General features: G+C 39.3%; 1 protein-coding gene across 3 annotated transcripts in view; it reads left to right on the top strand.

The window, feature by feature from the left end:
• Positions 1 to 14,662, top strand: part of LPAR1 (lysophosphatidic acid receptor 1) — a 73,042-nt gene that overhangs the window by 36,320 nt on the left and 22,060 nt on the right. For all 3 annotated transcript variants that reach the window (XM_002189304.7, XM_030257941.4, XM_072921952.1), the window contains one exon: positions 269 to 1,016. In XM_002189304.7, coding sequence (XP_002189340.1) covers positions 269 to 1,016 — 748 coding nt within the window. The remainder of the gene's footprint in view (positions 1 to 268; positions 1,017 to 14,662) is intronic.

The following is a 14,662-nucleotide window of genomic DNA, read 5'->3' as shown; positions in this document are numbered from 1 at the left end:
TACATCAGAAATCATACTGTCTCTCAGAGCAGATTGAACCATTTCTGGTTGTTTCTAATCTGGTTGCTGTTACTAGATTCCTCAGAGCAATTTTTTGTGAGTTGTGGAATGCCATTTGGTCTGAAACAATAAATTTGTTCTGAAGCATGTTCCTTTCCTGTCCCCCTCCCCACTCTGTGTGTATGTCTTAGCCATGAAGGCAATCATATGTTTTCAGTTCTGATGTCATTCTGGGTTTTTTTTTCTCTCTCTTTCTCTCTTCTTTCAGTCCACAGCCATGAGTGAACCACAGTGCTACTACAACGAAACCATTGCCTTCTTTTATAACCGAAGTGGAAAATATCTAGCCACTGAATGGAACACTGTCAGCAAGCTTGTAATGGGACTGGGGATTACCGTCTGCATCTTCATAATGCTGGCCAACCTCTTGGTTATGGTAGCTATTTATGTCAATCGCCGATTCCACTTTCCTATTTATTACTTAATGGCCAACTTAGCTGCTGCGGACTTTTTTGCAGGGCTGGCCTACTTTTACTTAATGTTCAATACAGGACCCAACACTAGAAGACTTACTGTAAGCACCTGGCTTCTCCGTCAGGGTCTCATTGATACCAGTCTGACAGCCTCTGTAGCCAATTTATTGGCCATCGCTATTGAGCGGCACATTACGGTTTTCCGAATGCAGCTGCACACTCGGATGAGCAACCGCCGAGTGGTCGTTGTCATTGTTGTTATCTGGACTATGGCCATCGTCATGGGTGCCATACCGAGTGTCGGATGGAACTGTATTTGTGATATCACCCACTGCTCCAACATGGCACCGCTCTATAGTGACTCCTACCTGGTCTTCTGGGCTATTTTCAACCTGGTCACTTTTGTGGTCATGGTGGTCCTATATGCTCACATCTTTGGGTACGTTCGCCAAAGGACTATGAGAATGTCCAGACACAGTTCTGGACCCCGCAGGAATCGGGACACCATGATGAGCCTCCTGAAGACTGTGGTCATTGTGCTTGGTAAGTGCTTACTTTTCCCACCTTGTTCTCCCTGCTCTGTTTCTTATAAGGTGACTTCAGTAATGCATAGCCAGCTCCTGGGGGTCAGCAGAATTTGGAAGACACTGGAAGAGGTGCAGACAATAAGAACGCTCAGAGTTCACTACTGTGACCACTTGGACTATCAAGCTTTTTTATGGAAGTTGATGTGACTTGGTCACTCAGCCCTGTAACGTGAAACCACTGAAAATCCAGATGTAATGTGGTGGTTTTTTGCAGCAACGCATGCTTAAAATCCTTTGTAGCAACCTATTATATAATGTTTGTCCTTTTGCCTTTGAAGATGCCAAATGACTTAAAACTTAAAATAGTACAGGGAAGGCTCGGTATTCCACTGAAGTATCTGTTGTCTCCTTTTTGCCACCCAAAAGGTGTTGTGTGTATTCATGCGAAATTCCAGTATGTGGAGAACAGTCAGGAACTACAAGCTATTGACAAAAAGATTGTGTGTTAAGCAGGACTGCATGTACCCAGTTCTATAGTGTTTGGTACATTTGCTAATACAGGAAAGTAGCATATGAGATATTGCTGTGCTTCAGCACACTGCTCAGGAGGTTCGTAGGCTTCAGAGCTTGGCATGAGGGAAATACCATAACGCATTTTGGATTCAGGAGGTTATTGTAATTTTGTGAAGAGTTTACTTGGGTTTTGTCTAGGGCTCCCAGTTTCCTTATGCAGAAGCACAGCCTAGAGGCTGAGTACCGCTCCCTGTTGATCTTCTTTGCTGTTTATGTTCTTTGTTCCTGCAGATGATAGTGAGCTGAAGGCAGCAAGGATAGTGCAGGCTGTCTCCTTGTCCCAATATGTGTTCTCACCTACTAGGTCTTCCAGTACAGTACGTGGATCTCCAGTTATCCCAGTACCCTGTTGCATCAGTTCATAAATACAATTGTTAGGGAGTCCACAAAGCCCAAAACTTAGCCCCATTTTTCTCCTTGACATTATGGTTCCCATAGGTTTATGCTGTGGCTTGAGCTTTCTATAACAAACGTTGCAGAATGGTGGCAGAGATTCAGTGTGAGTCACTGTGTCAACTCACTTGTTAGTTTTAGAATTTACATGTTGTACTCTGACCTAGTGATTTGCTTTTTAACCAGAATATGAACTGTGCAGTTAACAAACCCGTTAAACCATTGATAAGATGTATTCCTCCACATCCTGCTCTTCCCTTCAGGGAAAGAAGTTATATGAGTTTTCCAAGATTGGTGAAACCTTGTTATATGTGTTTTCCAAGGTTGGTGAAACCTGTAGTGGTTGGTGAAATCTCTCCTGATCTCCTGGTGATTCAAAAATCTGTCCTTTCCCATCTCGATGATTCTCATGGCAGAAGGCAAGATGAGGTTAAGAATACAAAGAAGATTTGGGTTTTGCAGTCCTCTTTTAGGAAACAGTTCTCAGTTTTCCTTCCTGAAGACATTCTTGTTTATACAGTATTTCCTGCAAGGTGAAAAACTGGTTCAGACATAAACAAAAAAAAAAAAAAGAAAAAAAAGGCAAATACTCCAAAAACAGCTACTAAAAATATTGGATGGAAAATAGTAGGCACTTCTACCAATGCAATGTGGAGTTGTAGCAATAAACAGTCACTGAAAAAATAGCAAATGTCAGCTAATCCCAAGTATGTAAGGTACTAGGGGCATGTGTATGCAGCAGGAAGGATCCTCCTCCTGTGAGAAGAGGTCAGAGGGAAGATATAGAGGCCACTCACTGTGGCCACTACAGCAGTGGTGTACAAAGAACGTAAAGTGACCCTTTTTTTTCTCTAATAAGTATATTTTTTTCAGGTATTGTTCTAAGAAGAGTGAAACAACTCCAGGGGGTAAGGGGCATTAGCTAAATTGAAGGTGAATTCAGTATAATTGCAGATATAGTTTAGTAATACCTCTGATTCCTCATAAAGGTGGGATTTTTCAGGACTGCAAGTGGCACATGTTGAAGCTTTCTTCAAAATTCAAACAGGATCTTATTTCTTGTTACTGCTGCACTTCATTCAGTGTTTTGCACACACTGTACTTAAGTATCTCTTCTAATCTGTATAAAATACCATTTACAGAAAATGATAACTTATTATTTTATTAAATCTGTTCAAAGGAAACAAAAATGCTCATAGGTTGTGACACTCTTCATCATTTTTGCAACTTCCACCTTGGTATTATTTTCCAAAGGGTTTGGGTTTTGGTTGAGTTTGGCTTTTTCCCTAAGCAATGTGGTTTGTAGAAGAAAGCAAGAGGAGGTCAGTCATAGGCCTGTAGTGTAAAGAAGCAGCAATGCTTTCACCTCCTTACCACCTGGGAGGCACAGTTGCAAGATAAAGATGGTTGGGAAACACCTGTGAGTTTGTTGTGTAAATTTTTTTAATTTAAGAAATAAATAAATAAAGAATAGACTGAAGTCAAGAACTAGGCTTTGGGGTAACCACAGAGACTTTGGGGGAGTTAAATATTTGTGCATCAAGGTGTTAGCTGACTGCTATGTACACCATGAGAAATTTTCATTAGTTGCCATCAACTAGGGAGTACCATCCCATATTGCTGAATTTGCACTTCAGGTGAGGATTGTTTTGTGATTGTAAAAAAGAAAAGCTAAGCATCACTTCAAAGCACTTCTGGGCAACAGACATCTCAGATATCAGCAGGTATCTCTCAAGCAGTGTGGTCAGCATGTTGATCAGGCTGGTGTGGTGGTGCTCTATCACTGTTTGCAGTCTAGTTGTAAGTCTGGCTTAAAGTTTTCTTAAGCAGAAGACTTCATTTCAAGGGTCATACTTCCTGAGTGCCTTCTTGAAAAGATAGTGCTTCAAATTTATCTACTGGAGCTTGGGTAGGGCAGAAAAGGTGAGTGTGTTAGTCTGCATGGAGTAATTTGCTGAATATTTATCTCATGTTATCTGGCTTTTTCTGGGCATCAGTGAACCTCAAAAACATGGAGGAAAAGAGCCCTTGCCTTTCTTAATGGTGCAGATCAGGATAATAATGCATTAGTCAATACATTGGTTTGAGGCCGAAACCAACTTTTTGCAGGAAGTGAAGCTGGGAATGAGATTAGTTTTATCTGAAGATGCCTCTCCTTCCTCTCTTTCTCCACAGTCAAGTGGGGACAGGAACTGGTTTGTGTCAGCCTATTTTACACAGGAGAAGACATTGCATTTTGGAGGAGAGGGAGGGTGCCCTGGGATTGAAAGGAAAACAGAACTGGGGCTCTGGGTAAACCTGTGAGCATTGGCAGAGGGAGGCAAATCATTGCTCATTTTAGAATCTTTGTTAAAATGCTGCTCAGCCGTAAGTAACCCCATTGTGAATTGGGCAGCAGTGAATTGTTCATTTGACTTTTAAACTTCCATAAACGGGTGTCCTGGGGTTGTCCTCCTGGCTGTACTCCCAGGCAAAGCCATGCTGCTGCAGCTGCAAGCAGAAGAGCATCTTTTCCCCTGTCTGCATTCTCACTGTGATTTGGGGGAAGGAGGGGGAGGCAATAGCACAAGAGCTTCTTGTTTGTTAGCTGCCTAACACAGCTGGCCCTCCTCATGCCTTGCTGCCTTGCTCCAAGAGGAGAAGAGCTGCCCCAAAGCGGTGCAGTCCTCCAGGCAGTGATGCTGTCAGCGTGTGCGGGGAGGGTGCCAGCTGCCTCTGACAAGAGGGTGATTGTATGGGGAGGGCTCTGGCTGCTTGATGCACTGACTGGAGCGGTCAGGATCTGGCACACTGTGTCATCCCACAGAGCGGGTGGGATGCTGAATCCTAGGAACAAGTCAAAAGCAGAGAACAGATTTTTTTTTTTTTTTCCATGCCCTCTTGTTTTTTTCCTTGAGTAGAATAGTTTAAACAGAAGGAAGTAATTTCATAGCTGAGCCTTTTCTTTTAACAAGGCTGCTTTTGAAATCTTTCAAAAGTAACAAGGAACATAAAGCTCTTTCTCTAAACCATGCCTTTCCTTTGCATTGGGAATAAGGAAGGACTTGATCTGTGTACTGCACACAGCCATAAAATCATATCTGGTTTGGCTTGCAGCTCAGTGACACTTTGCCTTTCACCACCACCATGTTTTCCCTTTAAATGAGCAATCAGGGAACAGGCAGAAACTGAGCAGATACATCAGCTGAAACTTGGCATCCTCTCTTCAGTTCTCCACTTTTTCTCATGTTACATTTAAAGACAAAGCTAAACTGTTTTTCTGCTAGGGATCATAGTTAGACTCTGAAAGTATTTGTCTGGGACGACTGTAAGTTTGGCCCAAAAACGGACGACAGTATCTAACTATTGTTTTAAGAAGTAGTGAAAGTACCAAATTAAGGATTTCAGAGACCAGGCCTGGATAAACTAGCTCTGGTCTGGATTTCCTTGGCCTGGAATCAGTCATGAAAGGCTAGAGTCTTTCAGGTATTTTCAGCTGCATACCTATATTTGCAGAGAAGTACTGGCTTAGAATGTTACAGGTGGAAAGTCAGCCTGTATTTCTCTTGCCTAAATGCTGATTGAATAAATATCCATCCTAATTTGACGCATCTCGTTTTTATGGTGTGGATAACTCTGCCATATACCTCCATATGCATCTTTGGGCATTCCTCTTTATTTAGAATTTAGACTGTGAGATTGTGATACTGAGGGTTTATAACTGATTTTCAGATAAGCACAATACCAACAACCCTTCTTATTTGTATTTTACTAATCTTGAAGATTAGCCTTCTATGTTGGGTGAGTTCTCAATGTTGTTTGGCCAAAATTAGGCATGCCTATTGAGCCAAGAACCACAGCTAGCCCCCAGGATGCAGGAAGACCAAACAATGAATTCAGAATTGTTTACACTTTTTGTTCCTGGGAAGTAAAAAGACACTTAGGACTTTCCTGCCTGTAGAATCATCCACTTTGTTTGCAGGAATGTGGTTTACTCTGTAATATTGGGAAACTAATATGGGCACAGATAAAAAAGGTGAAGGTTCTCCTTGTATAAACTTTGAGTTTGTATAAATTTTGATTTGAAGGAGTCTCACTGTGTTTGCAGACAATTCTTTACTTATTATAATGAAGAAATAAATGTAAGAAAAACATCTGGAAGTTCAGTATAAACATCTGGAAGGGTAGAACTGCTCAGCAACAGCATTTTTCCTGTCCTCTCTGCAGCAATTATGAGTTGCATGAGATTTATTTTTGTACTTTTGTAGCTTTTCTTTCACATCTAGGTACCAAATGGGGTTAGAAAACAGCACAAAACTGTTAATGCACATGAGTGTTCACATATGCTGTAGCTACACTATTGAAGCAAATAAAGTACATTATTGATAACTTTTAACCTTTCTGAATGGTTGTTTTGACATGCAGTCTGCCTCTTCACTCCCTTTTTCTTCTTGTGCAGTAAAAGCACTTGTTTATCAGTAGAATATAAAAAGACTATGAAATGATGCTACAGCCTGACTGACAGCACATGGTGTTTTGACAGAGGCATGTCTTAATTTCCATATCCCTCATGCAGCATCAGGTAATTAACTGGATTGGTTTAGCTTTGTTTGCCTTAATACTTAAACAATAGGAAATACATTTCATCAGTTACCAAGGCTGTGGTCCTGGGCTGAGATGAAGATGATCATGTCTAGATAGAGCTTGTCGATGGTATCACTCAAACTTTGACAGACCTTCTCTGCCCATGGAAGCATCAGCCCTCTTAGAACAATGCAGCTTGTAAGATGATCTTTTGGAGAAGATAGAGTTTAACTCTGAGCCCAGTGACTGTAAGACAACCTATTTACCTCCTACTTGAGGAGTATGCTGCTGTTGAGAGAGATGAGCTTTGCAGCATTTTTCCTAAGATGATTGAAATTGAGGATGTTGTCTTAGCTCGGGGATATCCTTCCACCAGGTAGCAGTGGCCTCATGAGGAAATGAGCAACATCCAGTCAGGCGTTTTTCCTTGTAATTATTGCCTTTTCCATAGAGAGTTGGGCTGGGCAGTAACATCATGCTGGAGTTCAGATGAGAGCAGTATTTTTCACAGCTTCTTGCCTGGAAGTAGCGCAGTGTGAAGCCATAAATACTGTGTTACCCTGTGATCTGCACAGGGGGCCAGTTCAGGGTCACCAACTCTGCCTGACCCCTGCATCACAGAAATGTCACTTGTGTATTGATTCAATCCTGACAGAAAAACAGGGCAATAAACTCTGTACTTGGTGCAGGCAATACAAGTCTGAGCATCAATGACTTTCTGTTCTAGCACACAGGTTGCAGTTATGTGTAGTCCCAGGTTTTTAGATCAGTATATTTTAAATGTGCATAAACTGTGAATTTAACCCTGCAGTCAAGTAAACTGGGAAATTGTTGCTGTTGACTGTAGCTTAAAAGGAGAGCTCATAAGTTTAAAGGATAAAATCTTGTTTCACAGTATGGAGAGCAAAGGTTTGTAAAATACTTTCAGAGATGCAATGTGACAGCAGTACTTTCAAGCTGTATCATCAAGTGAAATCTTGATTTAAATTATTATTTATAGCACACAGTATCTATCCTTCTGGATTTTGGCTGACTTGGATTGCTCCCTCTGTTCCCTCTGCCTTAGGAGTAATTGTGATTGCTCCTCAAAAGCTTCCTTGTGGGAAAAAAACTACAGTTTAGGGAGACAGTGGTTTCCAGGCCTTGCCATTTCCACTTATTGTGTATTATGTATTATCTTTTTGGTTTTGTTGTTGTATTTTTTTTATTTCTCCTTAATTTTTAATTTCCCCTGCATCTTAATGACATTTTAATATTGACTTGAGTAACAGCATACTTATAGCTTGTCAGTAGATGAAGGAGAATAAAAGTCTTCATAATTTTGCATATATTTGTTAGAAGGTTTAATTGTGAAATCATTCTGATTTAATAACAAGAACTTTAACTTTTAGTCAGTGATTCATAACAAGTGTACTAATATTTTTTAATTTTGTAAATGTAAATATCTATATTGTATTTTCTTAATAAATACAGCTTGATCTTAGACAGGTCTAGCACTGTTTTCTAACAGGAAGACAAATTTTCACAAAGAATTGTTAAAAATCAGTTAGGTTTGATTTTTCTGGTTAAAATAACGGAGGCATGAAAACTTGCCAAGGATATATGTACAATATGTATGTAGTTATGCAGTGATTGTAGTGTGTTTTAAAATTAGCACCCTTTGAAGGATTTTTCTTGATGGCTTGAACTATTTCATGCTGCTGGTAAAAGCAGTACTATGTGTGTTCTGTCTCAAAATATCAGTCACTGTTCATTTTTGTCATTTATAGTCCAGCAAATGAATTCTGGTGGATCTTCTTGAATTTTTTTCTAGCAGTCCCAAACAAAATCTCTTCCTGTTACTGGTTTGCTGGTGAGAATGCTGAAAGGAAAAATAATAAGGAAGCACAGGATCTGGAAATTAGAGTGTGGTCAGTTTGTTTGGGTGGTAAACTTCATAAGTAGCTTTCTTTTCCAAAAGAAGCCCATGCAAGCTCCACTTGATGAAGCAGAAGTTACTGATGCCTTGTATCCAGGCAATTCTCTCTGAACCCAGAGTATGGCTAGATGTGTAGAAAGTCTCATTCTAAATGTTTTATTTAATTTCTTCACTGACTCTCTCAGTTAATGTTATTGCATCCACAATTAAAGCTGATACATCTGTAGTAATTGTCTTTTCTCTAAAGTATTCCAGGTATCCCTATGGCATTCAATGCTTTGCACTGGCGAATCCATTTAGAAGTTTTCTTCTTCTTTCTCCCTTCAGTTAAGAATCAGAATTATTTATTTTCATTCAGAATCCTTTGAAAATGCACTTTGAGGACCTTCCATCATTTCCCAAGACAGGAATGTGGTTTCATTTTATTTTTTCTTGAGAGGGAAAAATGTCTCTAGTAAATACATTCCTTTAAGTATGATGAAAATGAGGTCTTGTTTAATAAAAGTCTTTTCCCCTGACTTCAGTATAATTTATTACCTTTTCAGGTGAAAAATTAAATTTAAAGGGCAGATGAAAGCTCTCTTTTTCCAGGAATGGCCAGAAAGGGTTAAACTTTAAGTAGTTTTTACACTTCACCTTTTGATTAAAAAAAAATTATAAACAAAAAACTAATTCTTCTTGCTTGCATAGGTTTTGGCCTTTTCCAAGAAGCTTCTAAAACTTAATTACAATGGCAAAAGTAGGTATATTTTGCAACAGGCCCTGAGAACTGATTTTTATTTTTCTTTCATTTAATAATAGGATTAAAAATCACACCTTGACCTTTAAAAGTAGAATTCAAGCTTTTCACTTGGATCCAGGTAAAATAAAAAAATACCGACTAAGGAGTGATATTTGCTTACTGAAAATCCACACCTAATCAAAATTAATTGGTAACCTATATTGCCCTGAAGTCAGACTCCACTTAACAGTGCTCCATCCATGAGTAAATAATCATCAACCTGCACTTCTCCAAAACAATGTAGATGGGCATGTTTTGTGGGTCATTTGCTCTAAAACAGAGACCTTGGTAAACTTTGCTGAATACCCAGGGCAGAAATTTTGAAAATCAGCATGTACAAGACGACTTACAGTGAAATGCCAGCACATGACCAAGTCCTGCTGATCTCTCAAAATTTGAGACTTTTGAATTTTTTGGAAGAGAAAATGGGAACCAGTCCTTTCTTTAGAAGAGGCAAAAACAGTGCTTTTTAAAAATGGCTACTCACACATAACATAACATTTTTGTCCTGTAGAAAGCACATAGTTGCATGGAGAATTTGCTTCTAAATGTTTTGCTTATTTTGTTCATTCCTTTTATGACTTTCCAGATTATATTTCTTGACCCCTCAGCTAAAACTGATACATTTTTGGCAACTTCTAAAGGAAAGCATTTGCAGTCTGAAGGTACAGGGTAAGGTCTAAGTCCACCCACTATTTCCACCTTTGTGATACCATTTGTCTTTCCCATGTTTCAGCAAACACCACCCAAGTGCTAAATTTACAGCTAGACCTCAGCTTCAGAAATTATGTGAACAAAAATGCCAGATGTTTACTAGTCTCATTGTAAAACTGCATTCAATGAGGCACTGAACTCTTGTTTGTTTCCACCAGTGGAAAGAAAGCACTGACAACAACAGATTGTTTTGTACAAGAGAAGCAGTGGTCCTCCTTCTGCATTGCTTCATTACACGAGCAGTATGATTAAGTAATCTGGGCTTGTTTTCTCTGGGAAAATCCATGAAAACAGAAGAAAATAAATTTTAATATCAAATTATTTTTGACTTTATAATTTCAATGAAACTTCAGCTTTTAACATCAAATCACAGAGTTACTGCTGATGGCAAAACTTGCTGAGACATTTGAGGTACAACAGCCAGTCAGTGCTGTGGGAAATGGTCAGCAGTGATTGATAGCTTTCAGGCAGCAGCCATGAAAGAAAGAACCATCCTTCTAGCATAAGCATAAAAAGAATGTTCATCAAAAAGGCTTAGTTTCTGCATTTTTAAAAATAAAGGTATTTAGAATCTGAATGTGGAAGGAAAATATGATTTGGAGTTCTTCTGGTGGCAACAGAACACCTTCCTATTTTCATGTTTCATACTCATGGGGATGCTGTCACTGAGCTCATCGATGGACTACTTTTACTTTCTTTTTTTCTTTCAAAGATATTTTTAGGGTTTTTTTCTTCCTTTTTCTTTTACCAGCTTGTCTATTATAACTTTCTCTCAAACAACTTACACATTTGATGCCCTTCTTTAAAGCTGGAAGCAGCAATTGCAGCAGAAGATACCCATCCTTTCTGTAGTTCTAGTTTGGGAAAACTTTGTGTCGCACTTCTACTTTCCTCAGCATAAGAAAATGTCTCTGAAATTCATTTTCTTGTATCTATATGGAGAAATGCTGATACTATGATCAAGTGTGCTGCTTGTGTAGTGTGACAAGTCCACTGCTGGACACATATCCTCTCCCCTCAATGCCTAGAGAACAGGAAGGGCTCAGAACTTGTATGGAAGTTCATAAGACTTTGGAAGCTGTGACATAATTTGTAAATCTGAGGTACTTAATTTCCATGCTCTAGTGTTATCCATCAGTCTGCGTCATTTAGTGATGTACTGGAGCAAAGGGAATTGCTCTAAGTGAAAATCCTTGATTTCCAAACACACTAGCAAACAGGAGGAATTTGAACAGGGATTAGTACTTTGAAGTTTGTGGATAGGGTGATGTAAAGTTTTGCAACTGGGGAAGTGAGAACTTGGTCTGTAAACCTGCCCCAGACATCTCTGCCACGGGGGTGGCCATCTGCTGCTGTTAGGAGAGTATCCTCTTGTGTGTTGCAGAGGTTAAAGTAATTAATTCCTTGATGTTGGCATTAAAAGCCTGTGAGGTTACTATAAAGACAAAAGGTTGAGACATGTTTGAGAGAAGTGAAAGAGTAATTCTGTTGCTTTTTTTTTTGTGTGTGTGTGTTTGAGTAAGAGCTGTCTGCCTGGGTCTTTCTGTTTTAGTAAACTACTTGGTATCTGATTACAAGTTTGTTAATGTAACCATAGATATGCAAGAACAGTTAAGATTTTTGAAATATCTTCCTTGATTAAAGAAGTCATCTCCTGAAGAAAAGGGAGGGGATTTAGCTGTTAAAAGGAAGAAAAGCTGCCAAGATCTCCTGGATTCTGTACCTTCCTTGTTCTTCTAAAAGCAGTTTTAGGGGAACGGTTTCACATCTTCTGGTATTGATATAACCTTAGAAAGAACTTGTTCTGACATATGGCATTGATAATTCTCATCTTCTCTTGTTTTAAGGTGCTCATTTTTTACTTTTCTAGAAAAGTACAAGGAGTAATTTAGAGATGAATTTTCTAAGCAAAAGCTCAGTATACAGAGAGAGTAAAAAACTATTGTGTAAGACTATTGTTGTTTTGCAGAATGGTTGCTACTTTGTTCATAGATTAAAGTTGAAAATGGATAGATGCCATGTTGGGGGACATAATTATAAGGGTGCTGGGTGCCCAGGGATCATTGCTGACAGCCTGCTTGCTGTCTGATACTCAGCCTTGTGAACACACCTGGCCTTCCAGATGCATTTTATATTTATTCTCCTTCAGCAAGGAGAGAGTAATATCAGAGTATGTTGTAGCTTAACTTTTTTCCTATTGTTGTCACACACGCATATACAAAGAAAAGGTAAAGTGAATGCATATTGGTTAATAGACTGTAATGCCCCTGTAAACCATGGGAACTGAAAATGGTCCTTCATTGAGGGTGATCTGCATCTGATCCTCGCCTATTTTGCCAGAGTTCTGCAAAAAATTAGTTGTGTGAGTTTCTGTCTTTCTAGTAGAAAAGCTTGGCTTGGTTCACTCTATGGGAAGGAGGGATCAATTTCAGTAAACAAACAAAGCAAAGGATTTAGTTTGAAATAAGTAATGTAGCATTCTTTGGAAAAACTTTCAGCCAATTCACCCATCAAATACCTGAGTGCTGTACTCACCATGTGTAGTCCTGTTATAAAGCAGAAGGCCTTCAGGTACACTGGCCTGGCACCAGCAAAGAGGGTTAGAGGTGTGGATAAAGCCATATGCACTCCAGAAATACTAGCTTTTAAGCACATTCCAGAGAACACGGTACTGATTCCCTATGAGATTTTTCTTTTATTTATTTTTTTTCTTTTTGATTCTTCACCTTCTTGCCTCTCCTTTCCCTCATTCCCATCTCTTCACTCTCTTTATTTATAACTTTCTCAGCATTGCCTTGTCCCGGTTTGGCTGGCAGGCAGGAGCACCACCTCTGACAGCCAGCTTAATTGCTGTGTCAGGCTCATGGGAGCCTGAGTTGTCAAACAGTTTCTGGGGCTTTCACAGCAGAGACCACCCTGTCCTGGAGTACTGGTGCCCCATCTCACATGCCTCTCTGAGCTGGATTGGGCTGCCAGACTGTCCTGGCTTGTGGCATGGCATAGAAAAGCAATTCCAAGCCTATTCCCCAAAAACAAATTGTAGCCACCTCCCTGCAAACCAGTATCATAGGCATAAATATCCCATATATATAGAGTTACTCTTAGAAGAAAGAACAACTTTTTTTTTCGTGAATTATTGGAACCAGGTTGTGAAATGGCAGGCCCATATATTCCATTTTTACCCTGCCAGTTCACCATTTAGGCCTCTGATTGATTTATCTGTCTGATTGTAGGAGAGAAGTACCTCAGTGGGAGGAGTATTGAGTACTTTGCCTGCTGGGTAGGCATCCATTTGCTTCCTAGCTTCCCTGACTATGCTGGAAAGTTTATTATTACAGTCTATTAACCAATATGCTGATCCAAGAAAGGGGGGCACCAGGATGCAAAAGTGCCCACTGTCTTTGGCCACTGGCCAGGCACAGATCAATTTACTATTGCTGCTGAGATTTTGGGGGTCTAGGGGTTGGGTTTCTTTCCTTGGCTAGCTCCCTCTGCATCCATGGGAGCTCAGAGAAACCAACCAGGGCTGGGACACATCCTCTGGTTAAAGGTGCAGAGGCTGTATGACTTTCCATGGCTATAACATCTCCTCAGTGATCTGGGAAACTCAACATCAAAAAGATTTTATTTTATTTTATTTTATTTTATTTTATTTTATTTTATTTTATTTTATTTTATTTTATTTTATTTTATTTTATTTTATTTTATTTTATTTTATTTTATTTTATTTTATTTTATTTTATTTTATTTTATTTTATTTTATTTTATTTTATTTTATTTTATTTTATTTTATTTGTTTTCTCGTACTTCCAGTTCCTAAGTCCAGGATTGATCAGCACTAATTCAAAAAGTAGATTGCACAGAAATAATGGCCGGTTAAGGTTTGATCCATAAGGAAATTACACCTGTTTGAGTATTTGCCATTGGGAGAGACGTACACCCAGAGATGCAGCAATTTTCTAGGATGCAGTGCATTCAACAGTGCCTCAAATTCCAAAATCTCCTGCATTTAAAATGAGCTGAGAGAGCTGGCCAAAGCACAAGTTCTGCATTTGTGTATAAACACACAGATTTCGCTGCAAGTAGTGTTGAAATCTTATCAGAGACATGAACCAGATTTCAAACCTGGCCTTGACCTTGACAACAGTGATTAAATACATTAAAACCTTGACCACAAAGCATTCATAAGTTTTGTATTTTATTCACTTCACTTTATAATAATTCACCTTTCTCCCCAAAGTTTACAGTCTCCTGCATCCACAGACTACCAAGAATTACCCTTGATTCCTACAGTACAGAATCTTGCAGAGTGTCTCTTATGGGATGTCTTCATGGTATATTGCACTGTCGAGTGCAGATTTCCCCTGAAATAACAAAGAATATATTATACTTGCCAGAGGCTTTATTAGAGAAGCTTGAGATCCTTTCCATTTGAAATTTAAGTTCACTGCCTCTTTTTTGCTGCAGTTGCTTTCAAACAGAAGAGATAAATGTCTAGCAGATGCAGCAGTTTCACTGAGTGTTTTCCTCAGATGTATGCAAGGAAGAAGAAGGTACAAGTTAAAATGCCAGCACAAGCAGAAAGCTTCTGATACTGTCGTAAAGAGTTAAGCTGGATTTTTTTAACAGGAAGTAGTGTTAGTACAGTGCACAGGTCCTAGTACCCTGATAGAATTGCCTTAAATATCTGCATGCATGCAATTTTGAAGGCAGCATTTTG

Source organism: Taeniopygia guttata, chromosome Z (assembly GCF_048771995.1).
Source record: "Taeniopygia guttata chromosome Z, bTaeGut7.mat, whole genome shotgun sequence".
NCBI lineage: Eukaryota > Metazoa > Chordata > Aves > Passeriformes > Estrildidae > Taeniopygia > Taeniopygia guttata.
This window is presented reverse-complemented; position numbering and strand designations above follow the sequence as displayed.